Genomic DNA, 27,079 nt, shown 5'->3' with positions numbered 1-27,079 from the left:
TTTACATGTTGTCATGGTACAGATCACATTGATGGTTCTTTACATGTTGTCATGGTACAGATCACATTGATGGTTCTTTACATGTTGTCATGGTACAGATCACATTGATGGTTCTTTACATGTTGTCATGGTACAGATCACATTGATGGTTCTTTACATGTTGTCATGGTACAGATCACATTGATGGTTCTTTACATGTTGTCATGGTACAGATCACATTGATGGTTCTTTACATGTTGTCATGGTACAGATCACATTGATGGTTCTTTACATGTTGTCATGGTACAGATCACATTGATGGTTCTTTACATGTTGTCATGGTACAGATCACATTGATGGTTCTTTACATGTTGTCATGGTACAGATCACATTGATGGTTCTTTACATGTTGTCATGGTACAGATCACATTGATGGTTCTTTACATGTTGTCATGGTACAGATCACATTGATGGTTCTTTACATGTTGTCATGGTACAGATCACATTGATGGTTCTTTACATGTTGTCATGGTACAGATCACATTGATGGTTCTTTATATATTTATCATGATGGAGATCACTTTCCTTGACATGTTTGTCAGGATGAAGATTTGTTGACTTGTTTGTTACAGGTTCATCTGGTCACTTACCACTAGATGTTACAAACACTTTTAAATAAGCAGGGTTATTCTTGAATTTTTCTATATCACATACCAGAACATAATAATAGGTAATGAACTTTGAACAATAGCCAAAAAAGTTAAAGGAATAATGAAACTAATTTAACAAATAAAAAGCAGGCAGAATATTGGTTAATTGGGTGTGAAATATTACAGCAAGCTGTTTCTTTTCTATTTCACAGAAATGACAAAATAACCTCTTCTCCATCAGTAACTTATTACTGTATAATCTGGTCTGTCAGTTAACCTGTCTGTGTTAACACAGGAGTATACAGATATAGATCTATACAGGAATCTCTAACCTCGACCAAAATTATCTTCTAAAGCATAACTTACAAGTATGTTATATTATCATTTTTTTACCAAAATAATTCCTTTTTTTAGGTTAATTGTAATTGTGGGTGAAGTGGAATTAGCCTTAATACTGTTTTATTACTTGTTTGCCAACTTTGACATTTAGGCGTATTTGAAATTATTTCTCTTCTCCTTGGTATGATAAAAACCTTTTTATATGTAGGAACGTTGATATGTATCTATGTGTGTATTATGTTGATATAACCGATTGATCACCCCCTCCCCCAATACTTCCCCCTCTGTCAGCCCCAGAGCTGCCTCAGCCAGACACATTCCTGGTATATATATGAAGAGCTGGCTAATCCCCATCAGAAGAGCTCCAGAGTCTGTTGTGTGTAACACCGGTACAACCCGGTCTTCCTCTGCTCAGGTAGAGATGGAATCGTGTCATTCTGCCCTCACCTACCCGGGCTCGGTACTGGCCCCCACCCTAAAGGTGGGTCCAGTGCTTCCCTCTAGTGGCGCCCGGACGACGGTTGTGCTAACGCCCTGTCACCCTCCTGTGTACTCCACCCTGGGACACCTCATCACAATTGTAAGTTGACAGATTACCATGGTGAAGATGTCTGTAGGTCAATGTAGGTACATGTGTACAATGCAGGTGAGATTGAATACATGTGCATATTGTGTAAGTGACGTCTTTGAATAACACCTATTGTCACAGTGAGCAGAGTGTTTGTGTTAAGGAAACTTAGATATGTGTGGAGAAAAGACAATGAAACTGGGTCAAGGTCATTGTTCAAGGTCAGTGACTGTCTTGAATATTCTTCTACTTATTTCAGTGTTACAATGGAGAAATCTTTTTACTTGAATAAAATTGTTCTTTGTTTTATCTGAGGTATGTCATTATTTACTGTACAAGCCTAATTGATTAGTTTGTCTGATGCTTCTGTTGTGGTATACTTTGTTCTTATTTGAGAACATGACATTACTTACTTTAATTCACTAAGATTTACAAGGCCGGTGAAGTCAATGCAGCAGCAGAAGACGCTTTCTGTTCTGGAACACCTGGTCTTATCCTTGTACATTTTCAGGAGTCTTCATGTGAATGTTTCTTTTGTTCTTATTTTGCCCTAGTTTCATTGAATTTGAGTATGGATTATGATTGTATTAACATCTCGGTAATTTCCTTTTTTTTAAAGATGAATTTAAACTTTTTGTCTTGTTGATCATGTGAAGTCATCTGTTTATGATGTGACAATGACATATTATTACATGTGTATTATTAAAGTATTTAAATTGCACATTATACAGCAGAACAGGCCAATTTGTGATCTATAAGTACTATATATCAATGCACTCTTTTCTACCATGATGTCTTGATGAGACATCATAAAAAAGTGTTCAAGTGTCCTTCATGATGTATAAGATTCTCAGAGTAAGCATGCAATCTTTCCTTTGGGATGCCTATAGATGTCATAATATACTGCCATGTTACTAATCAGTTAGGCAATGTATTCATTTTTCTAAAGTGTAAAATGTTTGGAAATCAGCTGGTTTATGTTGGGTTGTTTATGCTGATAACATAAAAACAGACTTGAATTTACTATCAATTTCTGAGGCTTTGATATCATAGATTGTGACAAATATTTAGTGACATGCTGATATTATCATCACCCACACTTGTAAATCATCCTTTTATTGAAGTGGGAACTAACAGCAACGTGCTTGGAAAAATGTCATGCTTTATGTTCTAACCTAGTAGACACTTTTCAACTTGCCCTGCATCTTTCTGTTCATCTGTCCATCAATCCTTAAACAATTATTGTTATCAATATTTCTGGAGAAGCACTCAATGGGTCATTCTCAAATGTAAGTTCTTCTTGGTTCCTAGTTGTGCATTTTGGAACTGATTTGAAAAACAACGTTGCCGACTGGTGCTATCTTCTATTTCATCAGTCATAGTTTGTTATCACCATTTCTAGATGGATCGTGATCAAATTTTTAAGTAGGTTCACCTAAGTTCCTAGCTGTGCTTATTTGATTTTGGGACTGATCAGAAAACAACATGGTTGACAGGTTGCCATCTTGGTTTTTAACAATTATAGTTTGTCATGACTATTTCAAATGTAGGTTTCCCTTTCTGCCTAGTTGTGCATGGTCAATGTTGGAACTGATCCTACAACAAAGAATAGCTGATAAGGGATTTTCTTTGATTTTGAAATGTTGTAATCAATATTTCTTGAGAAATATTTCATGGTTCGTTCTCAAATTTCATATGTAGGTTTTCTTTAATCCCTAGTTGTGCAAAGTTCATTTTTAGACTAGTCAGAAAATCAAAGTGGCTTACAGGCAGCGATCTTGGACTTTTTTGATGAAAGTTTGTTATCTGGAGAAATACTTGATTGATCTTTTTCAGATTTTCAAATGCAGGTTTCCCTTGGTCACTAGTAGGGCCATTTTGATTCTTGGAGTGATCAGATAAAAGAGGTGGCTGCCATAGATTTTCACAATGATAGGTTGCTATTCTTGAGAAATTGTGGATGTTTTTTTCTAAAATTTCAGGCATGAAAAAATTTTCCTTATTTCTTTGTTGTACACCATATGATTAAGAGTAAAAAGAGAAGAAAGAAGAAAAAAGAAGGGAAAAGAAGGGAAAAGAAGGGAAAAGATCTAAGTTTTAAAGAACAAATGAAGATCAAACAATGTTAGGCACCAAGTTCCTTCAGCATATCTTGTAAAATTAATCACAGAAAACAAAATGGCCTACAGGTGGCCGTAATGGATTTTGAAAATTTAAGATTGTTATCACAATTTCTTGAGAAGTACTGATTGAACTTTCTTAAATATCAGACATGTATTTCCTTGGTCTATAGTGGTGTATGTTGAATTTTAAAGGATGATTTTGAAGTTTGTTATCTCTATTTTTTGAGAAGCACTGAATGAATCTGTAAATGTCTCAAATTACATATGTATAGACTCCCCTTAGGTACTAATAAAAAATTGTTCATAGCACTGATAAGAATAACAAAATGGCCAACAGGTAGCCATCTTGGATTGTGACAGTTTTAGATTGTTATCAGTCTATCATGAGAAGTTCAAGATGTAGCATTTTCAAATCTGATGTGGTTTTTTGAGGGATGAGAATGAATAGAAAAGAAAAGATTGAAATGATCGAGAATCAATAAAGATCTTACCATTGTTGGCGCCAAGATCTGTATGGGAACTCTTGTTCAGAGAAACAGTAATACCCCTACACCTGTGTCCAAGTGCAGAAACAATGTAACTATGTGGTAGAATACATTGCAGTGGAAAATGAGAAAATGATTCAATGAAATTATTTTTTTTATTTCAGTGAAATAATTTCAGACATGTACTGTTGAAAGTAATATTGTTTATAAAACTGAAATAAATATTATACAAACATTCTCGCTCTGTAGTACAACCTCCTGGAGATAAACCAGTTTGGTTTCAGAAGTTGTGGTTTAAAACTAATGTAAGTGGAAAGGAATTGTGTAGATATTTGCATTTATGACATTCACAAAGGTACATTTTAATTATCTTTAATGCACAGAAATACTTAACTGATTGCTGAAATAAGATGATACAGACCACAAGGCCATTTGTACATACTGCACATTCAGTGAGTCCTGTTAGAATGATCTGTGATAGGAGATTTGTGTCTCTGAACTATCTAACTTTGGAGAGGAGATTCCTATGTTTATACCCCTCTGTCTGTGTTGTTTTGGGCAGACATCATGCTGATCCTACATTTGTTGACTTCCACCGAAACAGGAATGTGTTGTAGACCCCAGAATTGAAGGTAATATAAAGTTCATCAATTACAATTTGGCATGTTTCCTGAGATATGGTAACTTTCCTGTACAGATTGAGATGTACATGTGTGTTATCAGTACCAGCTCTTCTCTACATTTCTTAGTCTGAAAATCAAACATACCTGTTTGGTAAAGGTAGAATTAGTTTTATCCCTAGTGACATAGTTTTTATCCCTAGTGACGTAGTTTTTATTTCTAGTGACGTACTTTTTATCCCTAGTGACGTACTTTTTATCCCTAGTGATGTACTTTTTATCCCTAGTGACGTGTTTTTTATCCCTAGTGATGTTTTTTTTTATCCCTAGTGACGTACTTTTTATCCCTAGTGATGTGTTTTTTTATCCCTAGTGATATGGTTTTTATCCCTAGTGACGTACTTTTTATCCCTAGTGACGTGTTTTTTTATCCCTAGTGATATGGTTTTTATCCCTAATGACATGGTTTTTATCCCTAGTGATGTGGTTTTTATCCCTAGTGATGTGGTTTTTATCTCTAATGACATGTTTTTTTATCCCTAGTGATATGGTTTTTATCCCTAGTGATATGGTTTTTATCCCTAGTGATGTGGTTTTTATCCCTAGTGATATGGTTTTTATCCCTAGTGATATGGTTTTTATCCCTAGTGACGTGTTTTTATCCCTAGTGATATGGTTTTTATCCCTAGTGATGTGGTTTTTATCCCTAGTGACGTGGTTTTTATCCCTAGTGACGTGTTTTTATCCCTAGTGATATGGTTTTTATCCCTAGTGATATGGTTTTTATCCCTAGTGATATGGTTTTTATCCCTAGTGATATGGTTTTTATCCCTAGTGATATGGTTTTTATCCCTAGTGATATGGTTTTTATCCCTAGTGATGTGGTTTTTATCCCTAGTGATATGGTTTTTATCCCTAGTGACGTGTTTTTATCCCTAGTGATATGGTTTTTATCCCTAGTGACGTGTTTTTATCCCTAGTGATATGGTTTTTATCCCTAGTGATATGGTTTTTATCCCTAGTGATGCCCTAGTGATGTGGTTTTTATCCCTAGTGATATGGTCCCTAGTGATATGGTTTTTATCCCTAATGACATGGTTTTTATCCCTAGTGATATGGTTTTTATCCCTAGTGATATGGTTTTTATCCCTAGTGACATGTTTTTATCCCTAGTGATATGGTTTTTATCCCTAGTGACGTGGTTTTTATCCCTAATGACATGGTTTTTATCCCTAGTGATGTGGTTTTTATCCCCAGTGATATGGTTTTTATCCCTAGTGATATGGTTTTTATCCCTAGTGATATGGTTTTTATCCCTAGTGATATGGTTTTTATCCCTAGTGACGTGTTTTTATCCCTAGTGATATGGTTTTTATCCCTAGTGACGTGGTTTTTATCTCTAATGACATGGTTTTTATCCCTAGTGATATGGTTTTTATCCCTAGTGATGTGGTTTTTATCCCTAGTGACGTGGTTTTTATCCCTAGTGATATGGTTTTTATCCCTAGTGATATGGTTTTTATCCCTAGTGATGTGGTTTTAATCCCTAGTGATGTGGTTTTTATCTCTAATGACATGTTTTTTTTTATCCCTAGTGATATGGTTTTTATCCCTAGTGATATGGTTTTTATCCCTAGTGATGTGGTTTTTATCCCTAGTGATATGGTTTTTATCCCTAGTGATATGGTTTTTATCCCTAGTGACGTGTTTTTATCCCTAGTGATGTGGTTTTTATCACTAGTGATGTGGTTTTTATCCCTAGTGATATGGTTTTTATCCCTAGTGATATGGTTTTTATCCCTAATGACATGGTTTTTATCCCTAGTGATGTGGTTTTTATCCCTAGTGATATGGTTTTTATCCCTAGTGATGTGGTTTTTATCCCTAGTGATATGGTTTTTATCCCTAGTGATGTGGTTTTTATCCCTAGTGATATGGTTTTTATCCCTAGTGACGTGTTTTTATCCCTAGTGATATGGTTTTTATCCCTAGTGGTATAGTTTTTATCCCTAGTGATATGGTTTTTATCCCTAGTGATATGGTTTTTATCCCTAGTGATATGGTTTTTATCCCTAGTGACGTGTTTTTATCCCTAGTGATGTGGTTTTTATCCCTAGTGATATGGTTTTTATCCCTAGTGATATGGTTTTTATCCCTAGTGTTATGGTTTTTATCCCTAGTGACGTGTTTTTATCCCTAGTGATATGGTTTTTATCCCTAGTGATATGGTTTTTATCCCTAGTGATATGGTTTTTATCCCTAGTGATATGGTTTTTATCCCTAGTGACGTGTTTTTATCCCTAGTGATGTGGTTTTTATCCCTAGTGATGTGGTTTTTATCCCTAGTGACGTGGTTTTTATCCCTAGTGATATGGTTTTTATCCCTAGTGATGTGGTTTTTATCCCTAGTGATATGGTTTTTATCCCTAGTGATGTGGTTTTATCCCTAGTGATGTGGTTTTTATCCCTAGTGATATGGTTTTTATCCCTAGTGATGTGGTTTTATCCCTAGTGATGTGGTTTTTATCCCTAGTGATATGGTTTTTATCCCTAGTGACATGGTTTTTATCCCTAGTGACGTGGTTTTTATCTTTAATGACATGTTTTTTCATCCCTAGTGATGTGGTTTTATCCCTAGTGATGTGGTTTTTATCCCTAGTGATATGGTTTTTATCCCTAGTGACATGGTTTTTATCCCTAGTGACGTGGTTTTTATCTTTAATGACATGTTTTTTTATCCCTAGTGATGTGGTTTTTATCCCTAGTGATGTGGTTTTTATCTCTAATGACATGGTTTTTATCCCTAGTGACATGTTTTTTATCTTTAGTGACGTGTTTTTTTATCTAGTGATGTGGATTTATCCCTTGTGACGTGGTTTTGTTTTAATGACTTTACTTTTGACAGTCTGTCTCATTAATAGAGGTACATAGTGGAAACAAGAAAATATCATTTCAGGAGCATGTTTTGTCCAAAACAGACTGCATTACACATTCTAATCACTAGAGATTTCTTATTTGTTTTCACCAAAAATAGTTTGATAGTTAGATTTTAGGCAAAAACCTTATCCTGCCATGTCTCTGGTGAGTCTAACTTCCTGTCTGTCAGCTACAGTTTCAACCTCTGACTATATGCTCCTCAGGGTCAGACATGTTGGTGACGATACTGCTCTAGAGGAAGACTTTTAGTTATTTCTGCCTTTGGTGAATCTTAATTCTACTAGTCAGGTCTAGCTCCCCAAAGTTCTTCAACCCCCAATCCCCCCAATCCCACCTCCTCTCCTTCATGTGAGGCTTGAATTCTTGAAGACTAGCCTGACCCAGAGTCTGACATGATGAAGTGAGCCATCGCAGACAAATAAGTAACGGTATATAATTGTTTCCAGGTGTGGTAAGATCATGTGATGTCCTTTATACAAGGTGACAGTGTTACTCTACTGCTGTCTACACTCCCAATAGCATCATATGTAAATGTTGATTGGGAGCTGGTTAATTATTCAGTGTCATGGATTCTCATTCTGACTTACACTGTTAAAACAAGTTCAGGGTGACACAGGTGGTTTGGAGATATTCCTTTTAACAGTATGTACATTATATATCCATAAACAATCCCCTCCCCAAAGATAAGCCCCATTCTTTATTTTTGCAGAATCATCAGGTTAAAAATAGTAAACTAGAAGTGGTTCACAAATAAGCCCACCCCACTTTTAATACAAAACTTTTACACTAGAGGAGGGAGCTTATTTGAGGATAAATACGGTACGTAAAACAACTGTGTATCCTTAATGATGAGGATTTTATGGTAAACAGTTTAGTGCTTAAAGTACAAAGATTTAATGTATCTTCTTTTTGGCAAATTTTCTTCAAAAAATCTGTATGATGATGACTTGAAAAAACAAAATAAAAAGAGCCGAGTACAGAGGCCTTGAAATCTATGTAATAACCATTACACCACTGTTGCTGGCAGCCTCATGTTTTTAATGGAAATGAAATTCCTGCTGCAGATGCTGGGTTAATGGTAGGGTTACATCAGTAAAGAACATTAGATGTATGACACACAGGAAAATATCTACAGGAATGATGGTTCAGCTAGAGAATTCAGTTTTTATGAATGGTTTTTTCTTTTTAATTTTGAGAAATCTTGAGAGTAGAAGTATTGAAATGGTGTTATGTATCCTGTGATAGGTGGCCTCTTTATACAGGTAATCCTTTGGCAGATAATGTGCCAATACAGGTAGTCTGATGACAGATTTAGGAAATTTGATGATCTTGACAGTAACTGTGGTTTATAGTTTCTACTCATTTTCAAAAGCAATGTAGTTTTGTGATGCTGTAAACAATTCTATGTTAGGGCAGGCAGTGTCTCATCCTTCTTATTTTTAATCAAACATAGATATATATATATGTAGCATAAAATCCCACCAAGGCAACCAACTGTAGTGTGGAACATTCTCACGGAGTTAAATAAACAATACTGTAGTCCCTCAGAAAGTGCCCTACAAGGTAACACCAGGCACCTGAGCAAATAATGATACCTGAGTTTAGATAAAAGTTTGGATTATGGAGAAATACAATTCAACACCAATCTTAAGTTTCAGACTTTAAGAATTATCAACCTATATGTAGGGTAATCAGAACAGTTCACAGGGGAAAAGAATGCCCCACCACTCTAGTGATATAGGGTAAAATCATGCTCTTACAACACAATTAATCTAACAAAGCAACACCTAGGCATCTAGAAATCAAATTTCCCAAACTAAATTCTCATGCTCTTTTTGTACTAAACCTGGTCGAGCAAACTTTACATAAGTCCAACATAAAACAATGCTGTTAAAAACAATAAAGCAAAAAACACTTCACTTACATTTATAATAAAAAAATGGAAATCACTTAGCAAAGCATATATACTAAAATACAAAAATTATCATGGCAAAATGTAACTTCAAATCTCTAACGTTTCCAGGCTTTGCAGCCATCTTCATTGGTGTTATAGGTACGCTATTAGAATCTTACATGATGACAAAATTTTATTGTCAAGTGTAAGAGGAGGTAATAACATTATCATCGATGTTCCGGTACAATCACCTGAAGATGGCCACCAGTCCTGAAAATGTTCGGGATCTGGAACTTCATCTTTGCCATGTTTTGTATTTTTATATAGCTATACATATATAAAAATGATAAAATTGAAAACACTTTTGATTAGTGAAGCTGAAGTGCTTTCATATTAAATATTGCGATGTTTTACCATTTGTTTGGCTTCCTCAATGGGCCTACATGTTTGCCTACATGGTGATAGCACTTAAGCTGTACTAAATCAGAGGTGTTTCCAATTTTATGATTTTTCTGAACATTTACTAGACACTTCAAATTCAACCTTCTAAGACAAGTTTAAATACGTAGGACTCCAGTGTCTAGCAGATATTGAAGTCTTTTAGATTTCTGATGCGATGTTTCAAAGTATTGCTTTTTGTAAGGTCATGGTGACCTATTGCAATCACCTTCATCAGGCATCATGTGTTGTGTGTCCGTAAACAATTTGACATTTTTTTTTACTTCTTCTCAAAATCTCTGAGGATTCCTGGAGGATTGAGGAATCTTCTAGGATTCCTGGAGGATTGAGGAATCTCTGAAAATTCCTGAAGGATTGAGGAACCTCTGAGGATTCCTGTAGGATTGAGGAACCTCTGAGGATTCCTGTAGGATTGAGGAACCTCTGAAAATTCCTGAAGGATTGAGGAACTTCCGAGGATTCCTGGAGGATTGAGGAACCTCTGAGGATTCCTTTAGGATTGAGGAACCTCGGAGGATTCCTGTAGGATTGAGGAACTTCCGAGGATTCCTGGAGGATTGAGGAACCTCTGAGGATTCCTGCAGGTTATAGGAACCTCCAAGGATTCCATAAGGATTGAGGAACCTCTGAGGATTCCTGTAGGATTTAGGAACTTCTGAGGATTCCTGTAGGATTTAGGAACCTCCAAGGATTCTTGGAGGATTGAGAAACCTCTGAGGATTTCTGTAGGATTGAGGAACCTCTGAGGATTCCTTAAGGATTTAGGAACCTCCGGGGATTCTTGGAGGATTGAGAAACCTCTGAAAATTCCTAAAGGATTGAGGAACTTCCGAGGATTCCTGGAGGATTGAGGAACCTCTGAGGATTCCTGTAGGATTGAGGAACCTCTGAGGATTCCTGTAGGAATTAGGAACCTCTGAGGATTCCTTAAGGATTTAGGAACCTCCGGGGATTCTTGGAGGATTGAGAAACCTCTGAAAATTCCTAAAGGATTGAGGAACCTCGGAGGATTCGTGTAGGGTTTAGGAACCTCCAAGGATTCCATCAGGATTGAGGAACCTCTAAGGATTCCTGTAGGATTTAGGAACCTCCGAGGATTCCTTAAGGTTTGAGGAACCTCTGAGGACTCCTGTAGGATTTAGGAACTTCTAAGGATTCCTGTAGGATTGAGGAACCTCTGAGGATTTTTGGAGGATCGAGGAACCTCTGAAAATTCCTGAAGGATTGAGGAACCTCTGAGGATTCCTGGAGGATTGCAGAGTCACCGAGTATTCCAGGAGGATTGAATTACAGATAACATTTTATAAACTGTGAGATATATATCACTGTAGGTATGCTTTCTGTTCCTCTTCCCATCCTGTCTAATCTATTACTTTCACAAATATACAAAAACCAACAGTAATAGCAGTCTGTCTACATGTTTTATAATATTGTTTTACCGTATACATTGTAAATATTGTACCCCCTACAGCAAAGAAGTTGGAGGGTGAATGTTTGGGTGTATTACCATATACATTGTAAATATTGCACCCCCTACTACAGGAATATTGGAGGGTGAATGTGTGGGTGTATTACCGTATACGTTGTAAATATTGCACCTCCTACAGGAAGGAAGTTGGAGGGTGAATGTTTGGGTGTATTACCATATACATTGTAAATATTGCACCCTGTACTAAAGGGATGTTGGAGGATGGATGTTTAGGTGTATTACTCAATGCTTTGTAAATATCGTACCCCCTACTACAGGGATGTTGAAGAGTTGGTGTATTACCTTACTACATCTGTCAACTGGTCTGTTACCAGAATAATTATAGTAGTTGACCCATCTGTCTGTTATTTTCATACTCCAGGTATATAAATATACTCAAAACATCCTTCTACTTCACACTCTTTAGCACATGTCACATGGGATTATCCTTTTGTTTCCTAAGTCAAAATGGTACAAAATGGTCAGAATGTCTCCAAGATGGAGTAAATTCTTCTATAAATTTTCTCTTCAGATATAATGGCATTAGTGAAAGTACAGTATCTGTCCTTTAATTGGACCAGTTCTGTAAGATTTAAACTTCAGGTATAAGTACAGTATCTGTCCTTTAATTGGACCAGTTCTGTAAGATTTAAACTTCAGGCAACATGTGAACAGGAAGTTATCAGAACGCCAATCACTCCACATCTGTCTCACATTTCATGTGTGTAAATTCTTGTATGGTTAGAAATATAGTTGTATATTTATGTACAAGATGTACATCCTAACTGCCTCCTATTCTTCATCAGATGTACTACACTGTAGGTCTGTATGTGCCATTGACTTCACTGTAGTATTCTGTACATTAGATTTTAGAGCAGTATCACTGTAAGTAAAAAATGAGGAATTTTCACTTCAACAATTATTGCTATGTGAAATATTGTAATTGGCATGATCAGTCTTACTGTGGGAGGAAACCGAAGTACCTGGTTGGCAGATGACCTCATACCTTTTTATATCCATTTCAAGACTCAAGCCGTGGACATGTAGGTAAAAGGCAAGTGGATCCCCACAACACCATGTGACCACCATCTGTGTGACTGACACTAACCTCATAGAGAAATGATGTGGATGGAACAGCAATCTTTGACATAGTTTCATTTTATTTCATTGGGTTCTTGTTTAGGAACTTTGTTTTACTACAAATTGATATCGGTTTCCAAGAATTATGTAAGAAGGAAAGCCACACATTTAAAGGTAAAAGTTTAAAGGAAATGGAAGGCTACATCCTAAAACCTCTGCTCTGGATGGCATGTGATCGGTCCTCCATTGTTGTTTAGAGAGGTACCACTAAAATGAGACTCAATCTTTAATTGCCCCTGGCTGTTCACCAGACGATAAATCATGGAAGTAAACAAATATGTTTATTGCATTGCCATTTGTATATATGTAGATAGAGTGAAAATAGCAGCTCAAAAACAAAAAAATAGAACTCCTCTTCTCGATCATAACCAATGCAGCATAACTCTTTACCATGACAGCAATACAAGTAAACACATTTACATCTCCTGTATTTAAATGATATCTGATGTTCAGGTTTTATCCAGGTGGTGACCTTGATCTCTGTGGTTATGCTCCTGTGAATGACATCGGTTCCTATTTGATTAATGCAGAAAGTATCTGAACAGGACATTAATACACATTTCTCTATACATATATAAAATTTATTCATTTCATAACAGTTTCAAAAGAAGTTTTCCTAAGTGATACCAATCATGATTGTTGGCCCAGATTGAAGTGTGTGAGGATTCTTACTGTGGGAGGTTGGCCCAAATTGAAGTGAGTGAGAAGTCTTACTATGGGAGGTTGGCCCAGATTGAAGTGTGTGAGGATTCTTACTGTGGGAGGTTGACCCAGATTGAAGTGAGTGAGGAGTGTTTCTGTGGGAGGTTGGCCCAGATTGAAGTGTGTGAGGATTCTTACTGTGGGAGGTTGACCCAGATTGAAGTGAGTGAGGAGTGTTTCTGTGGGAGGTTGGCCAAGATTGAAGTGAGTGAGGAGTGTTTCTGTGGGAGGTTGGCCCAGATTGAAGTGAGTGAGGAGTGTTTCTGTGGGAGGCTGGCCCAGATTGAAGTGAGTGAGGAGTGTTTCTGTGGGAGGTTGGCCCAGATTGAAATGAGTGAGGAGTGTTTCTGTGGGAGGCTGGCCCAGATTGAAGTGAGTGAGAAGTCTTACTGAGGGATGTTGGCCCAGATTGAAGTGTGTGAGGAGTGTTTCTGTGGGAGGTTGGTCCAGATTGAAATGAGTGAGGAGTGTTTCTGTGGGAGGTTGGCCCAGATTGAAGTGTGTGAGGAGTGTTTCTGTGGGAGGTTGGCCCAGATTGAAGTGAGTGAGGAGTGTTTCTGTGGGAGGTTGGCCCAGATTGAAGTGTGTGAGGAGTGTTTCTGTGGGAGGTTGGCCCAGATTGAAGTGTGTGAGGAGTGTTTCTGTGGGAGGTTGGCCCAGATTGAAGTGTGTGAGGAGTCTTACTGTGGGATGTTGGCCCAGATTGAAGTGTGTGAGGAGTCTTACTGTGGGAGGTTGGCCCAGATTGAAGTGTGTGAGGAGTGTTTCTGTGGGAGGTTGGCCCAGATTGAAGTGAGTGAGGAGTGTTTCTGTGGGAGGTTGGTCCAGATTGAAGTGTGTAGGGAGTGTTTCTGTGGGAGGTTGGTCCAGATTGAAATGAGTGAGGAGTGTTTCCGTGGGAGGTTGGCCCAGATTGAAGTGTGTGAGGTGTGTTTCTGTGGGAGGTTGGCCCAGATTGAAGTGAGTGAGGAGTGTTTCTGTGGGAGGTTGGTCCAGATTGAAGTGTGTGAGGAGTGTTTCTGTGGGAGGTTGGCCCAGATTGAAGTGAGTGAGAAGTCTTACTGTGGGATGTTGGCCCAGATTGAAGTGTGTGAGGAGTCTTACTGTGGGAGGTTGGCCCAGATTGAAGTGTGTGAGGAGTGTTTCTGTGGGAGGTTGGCCCAGATTGAAGTGTGTGAGGAGTGTTTCTGTGGGAGGTTGGTCCAGATTGAAGTGTGTAGGGAGTGTTTCTGTGGGAGGTTGGTCCAGATTGAAATGAGTGAGGAGTGTTTCCGTGGGAGGTTGGCCTAGATTGAAGTGTGTGAGGAGTGTTTCTGTGGGAGGTTGGCCCAGATTGAAGTGTGTGAGGAGTTTTTCTGTGCTAGGTTGGCCCAGATTGAAGTGTGTGAGGAGTGTTTCTGTGCTAGGTTGGTCCAGATTGAAGTGAGTGAGAAGTCTTACTGTGGGATGTTGGCCCAGATTGAAGTGTGTGAGGAGTGTTTCTGTGGGAGGTTGGCCCAGATTGAAGTGTATGAGGAGTGTTTCTGTGGGAGGTTGGCCCAGATTGAAGTGTATGAGGAGTGTTTCTGTGGGAGGTTGGCCCAGATTGTAGTGTGTGAGGAGTCTTTATGTAGGAGGAAACCAGAGTACATAGGGAAAACCTAAATCTCCCATGCTGTGATTCCCTGAACAATTTCTGAACAGTACTTGTTCTAAATCTCCCATTCTGTGATTCTCTGAACAGTCTTGGAACAGTACTTGTTCTAAATCTCCCATACTGTGATTCGCTGAACAGTCTTGTAACAGCACTCGTTCTAAATCTCCCATGCTATGATTCGCTGAAAAGTTTCTAAACAGTACTTGTGCTATATCTCACACCCTGTGATTCTATTAACAGTTTTTGAACAGCATCTTTCACACATCTCCCATGCTTTGATTCTCTGAACAGTTTTTGAACAGTACCTGTTACATATCTCCAATACTGTGATTCTTTGAACAGTTTCTGAACATCTCCCACCCTGTGATTACGTGAACATGTGCACCAGTAAAACAGAAGTTGTCCTGTTTATCTAGGCGTGCAGCCCTATTGATTTAAAAACACTCTGAGATATGAGAAGTTTCCCTGACCAGAACACATTGCCTTATACCCACTATCTCATCGCCTGTTTGTGTGAAACTGTGGTCTTTGTCAAATAATTACTTGTATACAACTTTCTAGATATTCCTGGTCACCATGCTACTTCTTTATAACTTTGGTTCTTGGTGCTGAGGGGTAGTCTTAGAACTGTGCTAATCATTTCAAAACACTACTGGCATACCTTGGTGTCAGTGTAATTAACTTAATGTAGTATTGTTGATAACAAGCAAATTAATTCCAATGATCTGGTGGGAAGGCGATCAGTGAGGATTGGACAGACATGTAATACCATTATGTGTGTAGGGAGTAGAAAAGTGCCAACATACTTCTGTGTTGTTACTGACTTAATGTATATACTAATGAATGATTGTGATGACTTTTATATAAACAATGTACCAATGAGTGGAATTTTACGACAAACAACCTGTAAATTTAAAGTAATACATAAACCAATGTGTTAGATCTGGAATTTTAAGGTCACAAAAACTAGCTACTAGACAGTCTCACAGGATCAAACTGGAGTATGAAGGGACTGGATTACACCACGGCTGGTTAATAAAGTGACTGGATTATAAAGGGTCTGAATTATACAGCGGCTGGGTCATAAATGGACTGGATTAAAAACAGACTGGATTATACGGTGACTGGATTATAAAGAGACTAGATTATTGGTGTAATAGGGTATAAACGACAACTGGATAAACCAAGGTTTGGATATTTAATAATCTATGTTACCATGAATAGGTACTGATATCAATGGGTGGGGAAGGAGTGGTTGTGATGATAAGAGGGGTATAAAGTTATAATTAGTGTCTGCCCTATTTCGTGATGTCCAGTGTTTGAGTTCCTGTCTAGTCCTGTACCGTCCTGTTATGATTGAGCAAATGCTGTCACTTTAACAACTTCATTTTCAGGGATTTTATCAACTATATACAATAGCTAATGTTTCAAGGTCAAGGTTATAGTGGCATGGAATCTGTCATTTCAATGATGTTATTTATTTTAAGGAATTTTATCAACTTATATATGCCACGGTCATGTATGAGAATACCTAGAATTATTTAATTTTCTCATTGTTCCAAGGTCAAGGTCATTGTTACTTTTTATTAGATCATCAACCAAATCAGTGACATCACTTTTGTCTTTATTTCTTGAAAGAATTTTGAATCAAAATAATGACGAAAATAAACTGTTGTTTTGAAAGCTATCTGACAGCTATCTGTTTGGGAAGAGCAGCTGTCAGCAAAATTCAAAAGAGTCGAGGGTCAAAGGTCAAAGCTAGACCAAGTCATTAACCAATAGTGTTTTTGTGTCTAGCATTTGTCAGCATAAATCATAGTAAATTATTCCATGTTAACAGCTGTATTTGTTCTGTTCATTAGAGGAAAAACATGAATGGATTTTAGAATCAAGGTATAAATGTCATTGAAATTCATGTAAGAAATATCATTTGATTAAAATTAGCATTTCTAGAATTCACATTATGCTTCAAATGTGACAGAATGAGAGTCATTCATCATACAGAGTAGTATAGACTAACATTAGCACAATTACCATAGTCATCATTAGTGTTAGCTTGCCTGTGTGAGGTGCTGGCAGTTTCCTAAACCAGATAGCTGTCTTTTAGACAATCATTTGATTGTTTCTCTTACATACAGAAATGTATTTATATCCCAATGAGATATATCAGCACTGGGAGATGGGTTGTGTCTGTACCCACTGTACGGAGTTAAAAGTAGGTGTCAGGATTTCTCTAGTTGTTTATGTATGATAGGAACAGGTACCTTTCCACGGTACTTTCCACAGTGCATTCCAGAAATGAAGTGTTTATCTTCCTGGAGCTGGGTGAGGTATAAAATCTGTTCTATGTTGAAACTTTATGCTGAGAATATTCCGGTTTCAGAAAGGTTTTTCCATCAGATAACTGAGATAAGTTGGAATGGGAAACTGATTTAGTAGGTGGTGTGACTACATAAGTTCTGTTACAACTTTTTATTATATGTTGTTTTCTTTCAGGATTGTACAAGATGCAAAAGTGAATAGTTCTTTTCAATGCAAATTTAGAATAAGATAGAGTCAAATAAAAGACTTAACACATTGTACAGCTGTTTTGTCCTTAAAGAACTGACCAAAGATGCTCTGGGCCTACACCATTGAAAGCAGGGAAGTGACTGAGACAAGTTGTAACAAGTCTATCTAACTTGTTATTTTTCAGGCGAGAGGTTTTGTACGTTGGCTGGGCTTATAATGTGGTTCCTACAACATCCTGGGTCATGTTGAGCTAAATTGATTAAAATGAATAATAGGACACCGAAAAAATGAAAGCATACAGATTAATTTCCATGTCACATGGTTATAGCATTTTATGATTCAGGGACACAGACAATAGTTTTATATATATTGTAACATGTTGGCTAATGTGTGTAAGCATTCTTGTATAGAAATAATATTCCAGAATAAATAACATTAGTATCGCACAGGTAATTCAGGAGGTTGCTGACTCAGCTTGGCATAATATCCACCTGGGTCAGTTAGTCAAGTGGAATACTCAGCCTGTAAACTCCTTCTGGATCTAAACGTACAGTACTTTTACTTTATTAGGTTGTTAGTGCCAATAGTGGTTGTGTGATAAAAAAATTTATTCTACTTTTACCGTTCGTTTTAATATCCTGTTTAGAAGTTTAACACAAAATGAAATATAAATATAGAATGTTTATTTATCTAAATCTAGATCAGCATCAAATTGTAAACTAGTTCCAAGATCTTACTTGTCAGTTACACAGTAGATAAAAACGTATACAACACCACGACGGTAGATAAAAACGTATACAACACCACGATGGTAGATAAAAACGTATACAACACCACTACGGTAGATAAAAACGTATACAACACCACGACAGTAGATAAAAACGTATACAACACCACCAAGGTAGATAAAAACATATACAACACCACGACAGTAGATAAAAACGTATACATCACCACAACAGTAGATGAAAATGTATACAACACCACGACAGTAGATAAAAACGTATACATCACCACAACATTAGATAAAAACGTATACAACACCACGACGGTAGATAAAAACATATACAACACCACGACGGTAGATAAAAATGTATACATCACCACAACATTAGATAAAAACGTATACAACGCCACGACGGTAGATAAAAACGTATACATCACCACAACAGTAGATGAAAACGTATACAACACCGCGATAGTAGATAAAAACGTATACATCACCACAACATTAGATAAAAACGTATACAACACCACGACGGTAGATAAAAACGTATACAACACCATGACGGTAGATAAAAACGTATACAACACCACGACAGTAGATAAAAATGTATACAACACCACAACATTAGATAAAAACGTATACAACACCACGACAGTAGATAAAAATGTATACAACACCACAACACCACGACAGTTGATAAAAATGTATACAACACCACAACACCACGACAGTTGATAAAAACATATACAACACCACAACACCACGACAGGTAATAAAAACATATACAACACCACGACGGTAGATAAAAAAGTATACAACACCACGACGGTAGATAAAAATGTATGCAACACCACGACGGTAGATAAAAACGTATACAACACCACGACAGTAGATAAAAATGTATACAACACCAAGACAGTTGATAAAAACGTATACAACACCATGATGGTAGATAAAAATGTATACAACATCACGACAGTAGAATAAGCTTATATATATCTTACTAAGATTTGGTTTTTGTTGTATCTTTCCAGATTGAGGAACTTCGAAAACGCCAGGTAAAGTACACCTTTGGGACAGATGGAGAGGATGTTGCCAAAAATGCCCTGAAGAAACTATTGTTCGATTGTGAGAAGCACATCGACAAAATGGCTACCTCTCCTAAAAGCACAAGCGGGACCATTAATTTCTTTCCCAATCCAATGGTGAGTGTATAAATCCATGGAAATGTAGAGAATGGAGGAAAGTTCTGTTGGAGAAAGAACATCCATTTTGAGAGATATGAAATATCCCCTGTTAAAGAATTTCTGTGTCTTTTACCAACGGACTAATAGTATGTTACCTAGATTCTGCCAGTCTCTTTCTGTATCACTGTCATCACTCTTAGAAAGTCATCGAAGTACACATTATCAGCATCAGCATTAACAATATCTCACTTGAGTCTTATTTTGGTTATCTAAGGTCAAGGTCATCTAAATATGGTTGTGTATAGGTCAGCAGGCATTGACACCAATACAAAATGTTGGAATCACAGTGGTGATGTGCTAGAAAATATCTTTGGTTTACTTAGAAGTGTCAATTCTGAAAGGAGTGACAGGAATACAGAATTTAATGGTAGGAATTTACTATAGAAAACTTTATGTGTTTAATCAAAATTTTTAGGGCAATAATCCTGAAGAAATTGACAACATCTAGAAATATATACTGTATTGTAAGGAAAATAAAGAATACATAGTGTATCCTAACATGAACAAGGTTTAATTTATTTGAATGGTGTGTACTTATTTTTCCTAACAGAAAAGTTTTTATTAAATTTCTGGTAGATTTGATCAGAGACGTACTCTGATTTGATAAAAGAGTTATTTGGGATTTTATTATCTTCCTCATAAAAAGAAGAATAAAGATGATTTTCGGCCATAAGTGATGCCTTTAATTGGGTATTCTGGACAAATTGAGCAGAAGGAGAGGTGATGTAGCTGTTGTTAGATTACCCAGCAGGGGTTCGTACCACAAGGAGTTGACATCATTACTGGGCCTTACCTGTACAGTTCATTCACACCTGTCCGCAGGTATGAACTAAGAATACAGATACATTCCAACTATGTCAGGTGTTTTACCTATACTGGGATTATTTGATGAGTAAACAGGACATTGTGTTTCTGTTGAGAAATATTCATTATGAAAATGATACCTGTTCATTGTTATCACAGTATTTGGAAGTGAAAACTACATGATATGTTAAGGATGGACTATATTTAATGCAAGTGGATTAGATAGAGAGAGATGGAGACAGCTGATGATCCGGTACGGTGAATATTTATCAAAACAATCAAAAATTGTGTTTAACAGATTGAGGAGTTACAGATTGACTCATTGTTGTTTATTGTGTTAATAGATTGAGGAGTTAGAGATTGACTAAATGTTGTTTATCATGTTTAACAGATTGAGGAGTTAGAGATTGACTAAATGTTGTTTATTGTGTTTAATAGATTGAGGTATTAGAGATTGACTAAATGTTGTTTATTGTGTTTAATAGATTGAGGTGTTAGAGATTGACTAAATGTTGTTTATTGTGTTTAATAGATTGAGGTGTTAGAGATTGACTAAATGTTGTTTATTGTGTTTAACAGATTGAGGTGTTAGAGATTGACTAAATGTTGTTTATTGTGTTTAACAGATTGAGGTGTTAGAGATTGACTAAATGTTGTTTATTGTGTTTAACAGATTGAGGTGTTAGAGATTGACTAAATGTTGTTTATTGTGTTTAACAGATTGAGGTGTTAGAGATTGACTAAATGTTGTTTATTGTGTTTAACAGATTGAGGTGTTAGAGATTGACTAAATGTTGTTTATTGTGTTTAACAAATTGAGGTGTTAGAGATTGACTAAATGTTGTTTATTGTGTTTAACAAATTGAGGTGTTAGAGATTGACTAAATGTTGTTTATTGTGTTTAACAGATTGAGGTGTTAGAGATTGACTAAATGTTGTTTATTGTGTTTAATAGATTGAGGTGTTAGAGATTGACTAAATGTTGTTTATTGTGTTTAATAGATTGAGGAGTTAGAGATTGACTAAATGTTGTTTATTGTGTTTAATAGATTGAGGTGTTAGAGATTGACTAAATGTTGTTTATTGTGTTTAATAGATTGAGGTGTTAGAGATTGACTAAATGTTGTTTATTGTGTTTAATAGATTGAGGAGTTAGAGATTGACTAAATGTTGTTTATTGTGTTTAATAGATTGAGGTGCTAGAGATTGACTCATTGGTGTTTATTTTGTTCAACAGATTGAGGAGTTAGAGATTGAGATGAAGAAACTACAACAGACTAATGATACTAACCTACAAGATATGGCTGACCAGGTATGTATACTGTCCAGTAATTTATCATTGTACTTATAAACAAATTTATGTGTTGATTATACAATCAGAGTGGAACAAGAACATGCAAATAATTAAACACAGATATATGTATTGCTATTATTTTTTGTACATGAGAATGCTGTAAGTGTACAACACCATTAGATATGGTCATCACTGATTTTAGTTTAGGATGTAGGCAAATTAGTATACAACAGAAACACAATTAGTAGTAATTGTTACACAACCTTCTCAAACGTAGGTAATGGTCATATAAAGGATCATAGTAATGTAGGTCATTAGTCCTGAGGTCAAGGTCAGATACTGGAGGTCAAGGCAATAGGTGAAGGCCATGTACTGGATGTCAAAGCTAAGTTCTGAATGTCAAAGAAAAGTTATGGAGGTGAAGATCAAACACACACTGAGATTATGGTAATTTACTAATGTTTTACATTTCCATTTTTCATTTTAGCTTAAGAAGATCAAATCTTTGGAGCAGAAACTGAAACCTTCTCAAGAGAAAAACAGGAAATTCCTTGAGAAAAATATGGAGCTGACCATGCAGAACAGAAGTTTGAAAGACCAGATCCAGGTTCTGACTGATGAGAACAAAAAAATTGTAAGCAGAAATAAATTGATGTTTTGTTTGATTTGTAATAAAGGTGTATAAATATTAAAGGGAAGTATCTATTTACTATCTGTACCTAGCAGTAGTCATAATACAACAGAGACGATAATCCTCATATCTAACAGTGTTCTGTAGGTGATCACAGAATTTTACAATATTTTATCTTTTGTCTGCGGAGAACTTATTTGTTGATGAAGATTTGGTTCATATTATCTCTTTGTAAGTTATAATCATCATTTCTGGTCACTACTTATAATACACTATTTCTCCATGTTGCCTTTTAGAAGGAACAATGTGAACATTCCAAAAAACGAGTGAAGTCACTTTCCCAGCAACTAAATCATGAAAAAATGGAGAGAGGGACAGCTGAAATCAAAGCACAAGAATTGGACCGTTGTAAAATACAGATCACAGAACTTACAAAAACAGTCACAGCACTCAGACAAACCTGTATTGTGAGTATAACAAAGTACTTTTTTCTGTACGGTTTGCATGAATTATGCCATGGTGCAGTGTCCATTGGACAGCGTCCGTTGTCCATTTGTCGTCTGTCATCCTTTTTGATATTTAGATGGTAAGTTCCAAGGATGAAGCCCATCAAAGTTTGAAAAAAATAATTACCTTGACTTATATTCAAAGTCACAGGGGTTAAATTTCTTAAATTCTTTGAACATTCATGAACTAAAGGCTTAGAGGCAAGATATTTGGCTGTTGTATTCTTAGGATGCAGCCTGACAGGGTAGGGGACGAACCAAGGATCCAAACTTTTATTTGTTGGGAAACAAAAAAGACAATTTGAAACCTTGGACAAAAAAAATATGATCATTCCTTCAATACCTTACGTTGCTTTGAGGATATTTTCTTTACGCTTAATTTCCATGTAATTACAGAGGTGAGTTCCTGTTGGAATGGTAGACAATAAATACTGTATTGTTTCTATATTGTATTGTTTCTATACTGTATTGTTTCTATATTTTATTGTTTCTATATTGTATTGTTTCTATATTGTATTGTTTCTATACTGTATTGTTTCTATATTGTATTGTTTCTATATTGTATTGTTTCTATATTGTATTGTTTCTATATTGTATTGTTTGAGCTCTGTATCATATGAACATGGTATAGTTCAGGTACTGTATTGTTTGATTACTCTATTGTTTGAACACTGTTGACCTTTAGTACTGGTTTTCCAGGAAAAAGACCGACGTATAGAATTGATACAACACAGAAAAAGGAGGAAACGGTGGATGAGGACACAAGCTATAGATAAGGTAGGAACATACAGTGATTGTCACAGCTTATGTCATCGTATCTTCTTGAGTACTCAAAATATCAGTTATCCAGGTAGTCCCCCAAAAAGTGCAGAGTTGAAATATATACATATTTCAGAAGTACATCTGTATGTGTCCATTTCTGAAGCTTGAAGATTTCTATAATGACAATTTCATAGAATTGGACACAATACAATGATTCAGATTCTTGTAGCAGTGATATAAAGGATAAAACATCAGAGGAAATCATTTTGCTCCCTGCTAAAAATCGTCATACACTTGCACCAATTTTTCAATTGAAATTTGCTTGAGTCAGATTTAAATCCACTTCTGCAAACAATGTGACCTTGACATCACCTGTAACCTTGACACAATCATGACCTTGACATTACCTATAACCCTGCCACCACATGTGACCTTGACATTTCTTGTAACCATGTTACCGCTTGTGACCTTTTCATCACCTGTAACCTTGACACAATCATGACCTTGACATCACCTATAACCCTGCCACTACATGTGACCTTGACATTTCTTGTAACCTTGATACCGCTTGTGACCTTTACATCACCTGTAACCTTGCCACCACATGTTACCTTGACATCACCTATAACCCAGCCACCACATGTGACCTTGGCATTTCTTGTAACCTTGACACCACTTGTGACCCTGACATCACCTTTAACCTTACCAAATGTTACCTTGACATCACCTGTAGCCTTGCCACATCTTGTGACCTTGACATCACATTTTAACTTGCCACCAAATGTGACCTTGACAGGAACGTAGACAATAACACATTTTGTGACCTTACAAAATCAGGAACTTAGTTGCATAGCAATAGCAAGGAGATTAAAATAGTGCTGCATGTAGCTTTTGTTTTGTATAATGATATATTCCTGTAAGGAAAGAGCCCAAAGTTACGATCTTCAGATCTACCACTGTTTTATTTTGACTTTGTGGAGTTACCAGGTATGTTGTTGGAGTCTCATTTTGTGGTAACATGTGGTTTGACTGTACTGTCCTCACCTAGCCTGCTTAGTTAGTAGCACTTGTTTACGTTACAGAGTCCTGGTGTCAAGGAAACGTTTTTCGGGTATGACGAGGACGATACGTCTGTTGCGTCCGTCGACTCGGAGACGTCATTTTCATCCATGTCCCATGGCACTCTTTCAGATGAAGATCTGTGTGATGAGGTTTGTACTGCAAAAATAATTACATTACTGATGTTTGTGGTCATGATAGCTTAAACACATCAAAAATATCACTGACTACAGATAACATAAAACAGGAGAATGTCTGTGTATTTGTCATCACCAGTCACTTAACAGCACTTTAACCATTCATACAGATGCATGTTGGGTGATTACCACAAGTAGGAACAGACTGAAGACATGTCTGATTCTTTACACACTTTTGGTTGGAAACATTACATGCATGTTTTTGCCACTTGTACAGAAAATGTTAATGAAAAAGATATAGGTTAATGGAAGTATTTTCCACATTAGGGACATAGCTCTTTGTTCTTTGATTTTGTCTTTTTGATTAGTTATGATGGTGTCATCATGTGTGTAGTTCGGGTAAGGAGCAGTTCTATTAGGGGAGGAGAGGTGTGAGAGTGCTGTATGTGTGTGGTTGGGGTAGGGACAGGTCTGTTAGGGGAGGAGAGGTGTGAGAGTGCTATTTGTGTGTGGTTGGGGTAAGGAGCAGTTCTATTAGGGGAGGAGAGGTGTGAGAGTGCTGTATGTGTGTGGTTGGGGTAGGGATAGGTCTGTTTGGGGAGGAGAGGTGTGAGAGTGCTGTTTGTGTGTGGTTGGGGTAAGGAGCTGTTCTATTAGGGGAGGAGAGGTGTGAGAGTGCTGTATGTGTGTGGTTGGGGTAGGGACAGGTCTGTTTGGGGAGGAGAGGTGTGAGAGTGCTGTTTGTGTGTGGTTGGGGTAAGGAGCAGTTCTATTAGGGGAGGAGAGGTGTGAGAGTGCTGTATGTGTGTGGTTGGGGTAGGGACAGGTCTGTTAGTGGAGGAGAGGTGTGAGAGTGCTGTATGTGTGTGGTTGGGTTAGGGACAGGTCTGTTAGGGGAGGAGAGGTGTGAGAGTGCTGTATGTGTGTGGTTGGGGTAGGGACAGGTCTGTTTTGGGAGGAGAGGTGTGAGAGTGCTGTATGTGTGTGGTTGGGTTAGGGACAGGTCTGTTAGTGGAGGAGAGGTGTGAGAGTGCTGTATGTGTGTGGTTGGGTTAGGGACAGGTCTGTTAGGGGAGGAGAGGTGTGAGAGTGCTGTATGTGTGTGGTTGGGGTAGGAACAGGTCTGTTAGGGGAGGAGAGGTGTGAGAGTGCTGTATGTGTGTGGTTGAGGTAGGAGCAGGTCTGTTAGAGGAGGAGAGGTTTGAGAGTGCTGTATGTGTGTGGTTGGGGTAGGGACAGGTCTGTTAGGGGAGGAGAGGTGTGAGAGTGCTGTGTGTGTGTGGTTGGGGTAGGGACAGGTCTGTTTGGGGAGGAGAGGTGTGAGAGTGCTGTATGTGTGTGGTTGGGGTAGGGACAGGTCTGTTTGGGGAGGAGAGGTGTGAGAGTGCTGTATGTGTGTGGTTGGGTTAGGGACAGGTCTGTTAGGGGAGAAGAGGTGTGAGAGTGCTGTATATTTGTGGTTGGGGTAAGGAGCAGTTCTTTTAGGGGAGGAGAGGTGTGAGAGTGCTGTATGTGTGTGGTTGGGGTAGGGACAGGTCTGTTAGGGGAGGAGAGGTGTGAGAGTGCTGTATGTGTGTGGTTGGGGTAGGGACAGGTCTGTTAGGGGAGGAGAGGTGTGAGAGTGCTGTATGTGTGTGGTTGAGGTAGGAGCAGTTCTATTAGGGGAGGAGAGGTGTGAGAGTGCTGTATGTGTGTGGTTGGGTTAGGGACAGGTCTGTTAGTGGAGGAGAGGTTTGAGAGTGCTGTATGTGTGTGGTTGGGTTAGGGACAGGTCTGTTAGTGGAGGAGAGGTGTGAGAGTGCTGTATGTGTGTGGTTGGGGTAAGGAGCAGTTCTATTAGGGGAGGAGAGGTGTGAGAGTGCTGTATGTGTGTGGTTGGGGTAGGGACAGGTCTGTTAGGGGAGGAGAGGTGTGAGAGTGCTGTTTGTGTGTGGTTGGGGTAGGAACAGGTCTGTTAGTGGAGGAGAGGTGTGAGAGTGCTGTATGTGTGTGGTTGGGGTAAGGAGCAGTTCTATTAGGGGAGGAGAGGTGTGAGAGTGCTGTATGTGTGTGGTTGGGGTAGGGACAGGTCTGTTAGGGGAGGAGAGGTGTGAGAGTGCTGTTTGTGTGTGGTTGGGGTAGGAACAGGTCTGTTAGGGGAGGAGAGGTGTGAGAGTGCTGTTTGTGTGTGGTTGGGGTAGGAACAGGTCTGTTAGGGGAGGAGAGGTGTGAGAGTGCTGTATGTGTGTGGTTGGGATAATACACAGCATCTGACTCAAAGTCAATGGGTGGGCTTATTACAGGAAAATAAGCCAAGGGCAGACATGCTATCTCCAATTCAATGTCAGGAAATGGGCATGTTACAGGAAATAAGCTCAGGAGGTTATTACAGGACGACGAAATAGTATTTGTTGTTAGATAT

At 37.7% G+C, this 27,079-nt stretch overlaps 1 protein-coding gene across 2 annotated transcripts in view; it reads left to right on the top strand.

Annotated features, from left to right (window-relative positions):
* The first annotated feature begins 1,374 nt into the window (after positions 1 to 1,374).
* Positions 1,375 to 27,079, top strand: part of LOC132546945 (nuclear anchorage protein 1-like) — a 113,941-nt gene continuing 88,236 nt past the window's right edge. For both annotated transcript variants that reach the window (XM_060210675.1, XM_060210674.1), the window contains exons 1-7: positions 1,375 to 1,548; positions 19,273 to 19,443; positions 21,527 to 21,601; positions 22,071 to 22,217; positions 22,511 to 22,681; positions 23,420 to 23,497; positions 24,565 to 24,693. In XM_060210675.1, the coding sequence (XP_060066658.1) occupies positions 1,390 to 1,548; positions 19,273 to 19,443; positions 21,527 to 21,601; positions 22,071 to 22,217; positions 22,511 to 22,681; positions 23,420 to 23,497; positions 24,565 to 24,693 (930 nt within the window). In that variant the 5' untranslated portion in view covers positions 1,375 to 1,389. The remainder of the gene's footprint in view (positions 1,549 to 19,272; positions 19,444 to 21,526; positions 21,602 to 22,070; positions 22,218 to 22,510; positions 22,682 to 23,419; positions 23,498 to 24,564; positions 24,694 to 27,079) is intronic.

Source organism: Ylistrum balloti, unplaced genomic scaffold (genome assembly GCF_031769215.1).
Source record: "Ylistrum balloti isolate Yb309-2 unplaced genomic scaffold, AGI_CSIRO_Ybal_v1 Utg369922, whole genome shotgun sequence".
Taxonomy (NCBI): domain Eukaryota; kingdom Metazoa; phylum Mollusca; class Bivalvia; order Pectinida; family Pectinidae; genus Ylistrum; species Ylistrum balloti.
Note: the sequence above shows the minus strand (reverse complement) of the source record. Positions and strands in the feature narration are given on the sequence as shown.